The 6,717-nt window shown below is 33.9% G+C and overlaps 1 protein-coding gene across 5 annotated transcripts; it reads left to right on the top strand.

The window, feature by feature from the left end:
- The first annotated feature begins 358 nt into the window (after window positions 1–358).
- On the top strand, window positions 359–5,103 carry LOC114166976 (metal tolerance protein 1-like). Of its 5 annotated transcripts, XM_028051861.1 has the most exons (4): window positions 359–472; window positions 592–639; window positions 1,044–1,170; window positions 3,697–5,103. In XM_028051861.1, exon 4 carries the CDS (start codon window positions 3,697–3,699, stop codon window positions 4,960–4,962), a length of 1,266 nt encoding a protein of 421 aa, XP_027907662.1. In that variant the 5' UTR covers window positions 359–472; window positions 592–639; window positions 1,044–1,170; the 3' UTR covers window positions 4,963–5,103. The 5 variants fall into 5 exon arrangements, with proteins under 5 accessions (XP_027907662.1, XP_027907660.1, XP_027907664.1 ...); XM_028051859.1 differs by lacking the exon at window positions 1,044–1,170; XM_028051862.1 differs by lacking the exons at window positions 359–472; window positions 1,044–1,170 and adding an exon at window positions 852–907 and having other exon boundaries at window positions 515–639.
- The last annotated feature ends 1,614 nt before the right edge of the window (window positions 5,104–6,717 follow it).

Below are 6,717 nucleotides of genomic sequence, written 5' to 3' on the forward strand. Positions count from 1 at the left end.
TTCATTTTGTAATTTTTAATTTTTAAAATTTAAATAATTTGTAGATATTTAACTATGCGTACACCACTACGCTGGTCTTTTACAATGGAGATTAATTAAAATTATTTTGAAAAATAAAAAGTTTATTTTTCCTTTTATCAAAATCCTCTTAAACTTATATTAAAATTAGTTGATGACGTTAAAGATTTTAATTTACAATATATGTCCACCAAATTGGAGTAATTAATATAAGTACAAAAAGTTATGCAATTATTTATTTTAAAATTAAAATATATAATAAATTCATCGATTTTTAGAATAATTATATTAAAAATATATTTGTTATGGTTCTATTTCTGAAAAATTTGGACAACGGATATTTTTTAACAAACCCATGCTAAAATAAGACTGGGAAAGAAAGAAGGATTCAGAATCAGAATCACGAAACCAAGAGGGAGAGAGATCCAGAAAGGTTGCGCCCATTTTTGTTAAGGTGGGTCCGTGCCTTTATTTTTATTCTAATCCTTTTTCTCTTCAACCTTTTCATCTCTTTTTCCCTTATCACCTTTCTTATACCCTCTTCCATTATTCATTTTTTCTAAATTTTCGTAGAATCGCGTTTCCATTCTCACGACGGCAGAACCCTAAACCCAAGGCCAAGTGAGTCTTCACCTTTTTCTTAGCTAGATAGTGAATACCTGTTTCTTGCTTTCTCCATTTTCTTTTTTTCGAATTTTATTTTGTGGTTTTGGTTTTGTTTCAATGCCTGTGATTTGAGGCTGTGTTGCATGCGTGCGTGGTGATTAGTGGTTCGGTTATTTTGGTGGCTCTCACTGGGGATTATTTTGGAATTCAATTTTAATGTGGTTTAGGTGAATCCTCGTTGTTGTTTTGCTGTTGCAAATTTCTTTTGTCGGGTTCCTTGAAGGTTCTATTCCGTCTCAGAACTTGATGCGAGTACAGTTGTACATGAAATTCAGTCACCAAATCAATCGAATGCTTCGTGTTTTCTTGCATCGTTTATTTATCTCTGTTCATATGAGAATTTGAGTGCTTCCATGCAGATGTAGATATACTCAGTTCTTGACGGCGGAGTTTACTGTTGTTGTGTTGACTAATGAAACCCACCACTTAATAGTCTTGCTCTTTGCTGACTTGATTATTTTGCAAAAAAATTGTGCTTCAAGGACTGTAAGGGCTGTCCCGGTTCCCCCCCCCCCCCTCCCCTCTGCTGTATTGATATTCCTTGTATTATGCAATGAGGTCTAGGTCTTCTGCGGGTTGCTCTGCCGTGCTTGGTGTAGATTTATGTTTCATGTTCATTTGAATTTTTGGAGTATGTTTGTGATTCATTGACTTTGTTGCCTACTTAACGAGTGCGTTGCATAATTTTGTGAATAATGATTTGAAAAGGAATTGATGTTTATGATTGATGCGTATGGGTTTTCCTACACTTGTGATACTATTTGTTCAAACCCTACTCGTAGTGTGAATGTAAACCTTTTTGGGGCTTGTCATTTACTGAAACACATCACCGAACATCTGTCTGAATTAAAGCTTTTCTCCCTTGAAGTTTTCATTCTTTCTGAGTTTGTTCATTTTGGCAATCAATGGGAAAATGTTGCTATTGTATGTTACAAGTTGCTTGCATTTAATTATTTGTTTTGTAGTGAAATTCTTAAGTCCTGGGTTTTAAATCTGTTTTTCCTATGTTAGTTCATTTAAATTAGTCATTCGTAGTGAGATTGTCATGTTTCATTCACGGAATTGCAACGAAAATTCTGTATGTAAAATATATTTAGCTAAATTTATTAGTCAATCATATCACCCTAATTATTATCATGCATCAATGCCCTTATATTTCTAATCATAGATTTACATCATAAAGCTCTTAATTTTATAAGTATTTGAGCTGGGATTGCAATTTCAATAAGGCTTTCTGATTTTACGCATTCTTAGTCACAGTATGTTCTGACCTATTCCTAATGTATCTTTCTCTAGTAGGAGTTTCATTTTGTGCCTTACAGTTTCACAGTCATACTTATTTGCTCACCTCAAGTTAAAAAGGATTTCCTTTGTTCTGAAGCATATTTGCCTGAGCAAATTGGAATTTAGCAACCTTCTACACTAGTCATCTGAATCATGGTTTTAAGCAGATTGAGAATCTGACTGTTACAGAATACACACAGCAACCTAAGCACTTCCTCTGTTCCACAATAATTCCAGGCTATGTAAAAAATTTCCAAATTGACTCTCTTTTGATCTTACATTTCAATGAAGTATTAATTTGCCCCGCCCTGATTTATACTGAAGTTATTTACTCTCTTTCTCATTCAAAGAAATGCATTTATTGAAAAAGTGAGGCTAGGTCGGTAAAATTGTTTTAATAAGTGCTATACTTGTTCTTCTTCTTAATCTGTGTTAAAAAACTTTAATCAACAATCATTGTGAAACGAAGGGAGTTTTCATGGTGAACTTCCTCTGTCTTCCTGACCTGTAGCTCGTAGGCATCCCTCTCTTCTGTGCCTCCATTCTCCATTTCTCAAGCATCTTCTCCATATCTTCCAGATCCTTGTGTTCACCATCCAAAGCCCCCATTTGAAGAGGGGGATTTTACTGTAGGGTTTATAAGCTCTTGATTATCTCTCAAACAACACCTAACTTTTGATGTGTACTTTTCTTAAGGTTCTTATCAGTTTACATTGACCCGGGGTTTGATGTATAGCTTCAATTGCCTATAGTTGAACATAGAGACGCAAATATCTTTTGAATGCAAAAGGAATATACCTTTTTTCTTTTTGTTCTATTCATAGTCCAAAGGGGAATATTCATACTGTATGCGTCAAATTTATCCTTCAGTTTCTTTTGTTAATTTTTGCTATTTGTCAATAATGTTTTCCCTGCCAAATGGTGATTTGAAATATGTATTGTTTTGAAAATTTCTACATCCTTGGTCGTATTCTTCCAAACAATTCTTCTAACTAAGAAGATATTAACAGTTTGTTTCCAAAATATTGAATATTTTTGTTTTCCTTTAGTACTTTATCTATAAAATATTAGGAGGGTTTGTAGAAGAAGTATGTGTTAGGAGGATTAAGCATTACTCAATTCTTTAAGCACAGTTGGTTGAGGTCTACTTATTTTACTATTTTTTTCTATTAGCATCTATGTTGGTATAGTTGTGCCACAATTTTACTCAATTGGCTCTGCCAATATGAGAGTTGTGCCGCAATTTTCTCAATTGACTCTGCCCGTAAGGGATTGTATCTAACTCTTTCACTGAAAAGAATTACATTTCATTCTCTCAAAATGATCATATTTGACTTTGATTTTCTACTCAGACTACTAAATTTTTGCCTAGTTATTAAAAACTAAGCATAGACAAAGAGACACAGATCATGTGGGCTACTGCAAAAATTAAAGAATGTCACTGGGAGCTCTAATTGATTCATAACTCCATTGCAACTAATATAGGTCATAGATGTGCAATTGGATAATGGTTGATGCAGCTGGTCAGCTTGGTATCAATAAACCTTACTTTTTGGCCAGCTTTCTTTTTAGATACTTGTTCTACTGCTGGAGTAGTGTCCCGTGGGATCAAATTGTCTCTGAGCACTGTAAAAATTTATTGATATTTGATATGTTTACTTGTTTCTGTTTAATGCTTGGAAGAATTATGTTTTTTCTCTAACTCAAGAAATGTTATATTTTTTGTAGATGGAAGCGCAAAGCTCTCAGCAAACGCAAGTTATTGAGATCAGTGGAGATCTTCCTGATGGCGCAAGAAAGATTTGTGGGGAAGCACCATGTGGATTTGCAGATGCCGGATCCATCTCCAAGGATTCTGAAGAAAGATCAACTTCTATGCGAAAGCTCCTTATGGCAGTGATCCTTTGTGTTATTTTTATGACTGTTGAAGTGGTTGGTGGCATCAAAGCTAACAGTCTTGCTATACTGACTGATGCAGCACATTTGCTTTCTGATGTTGCTGCCTTTGCCATCTCCTTATTTTCTTTGTGGGCTGCTGGATGGGAAGCTACACCTCGCCAGTCATATGGATTTTTCCGAATAGAAATTCTTGGTGCCTTGGTTTCTATCCAATTAATATGGCTGCTTGCTGGTATTCTGGTATATGAAGCCATTGATAGAATCATTGCTGGTCCTCAAAGCGTGGATGGTTTCTTAATGTTTTTAGTTTCCGCATTCGGTCTTGTGGTTAATATCATCATGGCTTTGTTATTGGGTCATGATCATGGCCATGGACATGATGGTCACGGTCACGGACATGGACATGGACATGGACATGGGCACGAGGGGCACGGACATGGCCATAGCCACAGCCACGGTCATGGGTTTACAGTTTCTGCCCATCATGATGCAAAACATGCAAAAGATGAGCACCATCACACACATGATCACACAGACCGTCACGGGGAAAAACATTCAAAATATGATATCCATACTCATGAAGATCACTTGCACCATCATGATCACCAAGAGCTTACTCAATCTCTTCTTGATGAATCAAAAACTAAGAAGAAGAAGCAATGGAACATAAATGTACAGGGGGCTTATCTCCATGTCCTTGGAGACTCTATCCAGAGTATTGGAGTAATGATTGGTGGAGCAGTAATATGGTATAAACCCGAGTGGCAAATAGTTGATTTAATTTGCACTCTAATATTTTCAGTAATAGTGTTGGTGACAACCATCAATATGCTGCGAAATATTTTGGAAGTGCTGATGGAGAGCACACCTCGTGAGATAGATGCTACTAAGCTTGAAAGGGGGCTGTTGGATATTGAAGACGTAGTGGCTGTTCATGAACTGCACATATGGGCCATTACAGTTGGAAAGGTTTTACTAGCATGTCATGTTAAAATCAGACGTGAAGCAGATGCAGACGTGGTGCTGGACAACGTTATAGACTACATCAAACGGGTCTATAACATCAGTCATGTAACCATACAGATAGAGCGCTAAATTTCATTTTCCATTGAATATTTCGTGATAGCTAGTGAAAGATTAGATGGGAAGGATTTAGTTGGACTTTGGGGAATTATGCTTCTGAAACTTAAATTTCTCTATGGCAATAATACTTTCTTTTATTCTTCTTTCATTACATATTTTTGATGTCAAGTATATCTCTGATATTATTGCCAAATGCTTTATTGTTTTTTCCCCTACTTAAATCATGTGAAATTTGTGAAGTAGTTTGAAACTTTATTTGCTACTATCTAATCCCGTGCCAAACAGATGAGCCACTATTATTGTGTTTTGGAGTGTATTACCGACAATTGTTGTGCTTCACATACATGAGACTGTAAAACTTCTCAGTTGTCTGTTTTATTGTTGGTTGGTACTAAATTTATTGCCGAGCGAAACTCTTTTAGCACACGACTTTGCTTTGCTTTGGCAAAATTCAAAATGCAGAAGAAGCATGTGTGTGGAATCATAGGTTCTATTCCCTCAAAACAAGCACACGGTATTTTGATGAATCACCAAGTTTTAGGTTTTAGGGTGTCCTTGGTGAACAACGACAAGACTCTGTAGTCAACGTCTGACTGAATAAGAGTTAAAATAAATAAAATGTTGCAAATGCTTGTGTTGTGCAACGTATGATTGATTGTTGTTGAAAAGGTGTAAAATTACTATACAAGATATTATACCCTCAATAAGATGGCACGAGTAAGAAAACTACAAATTGAAGTGATTTTTTGTTTGGTAGAAGTACGATTTATCGGAAGAGAAGTCACATGTGCTGAGTATTGAGACCTTAGCTAGCAGTACAGACAAGGGAAAACATCCCAAACTGTTCCCGCCCTCAGACCCAAGGCATCTACAGTAAAATTATAATTATTTCTAAAATTAGTTTTATAAGGATATTTTCTTATAGTGTTTTTTCTTTTAAAAGGAAGTTGTTAGTACAACTCACTATAATATCTCATAAGTTAAATTTAATTGTTTTCTTTTTCTTTTTAAAAGAAAATAAATCTGCGATTTTGATCTTTCTACTTTTTTCTTCTAAAATTTTAGTTTTTAAATATTTAGAAAGTTCACGATTTTTTATTTAATTCTCAACTTTTTTACATTATAATTAATAAAATTGTTCTTCATGATATTTAAATGAGTATTATCATAAATTTGAATTCTTACAATCTAATTATAATTTATGTTCTCGTGACATTCGCATAGTGTACTTCAGCTTGTATATGGATATTTTTAATAATTTTCTCTTGTAATCAAATACCCTCCACACTTTTTCTATCTCTTTTGTTGACCTGTAACTTTTTCATTTTATAGCGTATGTGTTTTCGCTAATTATATATAATACTAATATATAATGTATAACTTATTCGTATTATCTTTAATCATCAAATTTAGAATTTTATTTTTTATCATTTTGGATTAATAAAGATTGGAAATTATCAATGGGGTTAGCTTTTTACAAAGTTACGGGTGAAGTCGTACGACAATGATATGATTTCATTATATATATTAATAGCATGAAAAAAATATGTAGTTTATTTTTCTATTTTTAATGCAATTTAGATGAGTTGTTTATTATATCTCAGTTTAGTTTTGTACATTATGTGACTTTTCTTCTCTTATCATAACCAATTTTTTCTTTTTTTCATATTAATTAAACTAAGAGTATAATTGAAGAATAGTAATTTGTCTTAAAATGTTAAAAATATAGATAAGAAGGAAAAAATATGTAGTTATTTTTTTTTACTT

Source organism: Vigna unguiculata, chromosome 10 (assembly GCF_004118075.2).
Source record: "Vigna unguiculata cultivar IT97K-499-35 chromosome 10, ASM411807v1, whole genome shotgun sequence".
NCBI classification, from domain to species: Eukaryota; Viridiplantae; Streptophyta; class Magnoliopsida; order Fabales; family Fabaceae; genus Vigna; species Vigna unguiculata.

Bases quoted from the DNA above. Each gene is read 5' to 3' on its own strand.
- LOC114166976 (XM_028051861.1), top strand. From the start codon at position 3,697: ATGGAAGCGCAAAGCTCTCAGCAAACGCAAGTTATTGAGATCAGTGGA.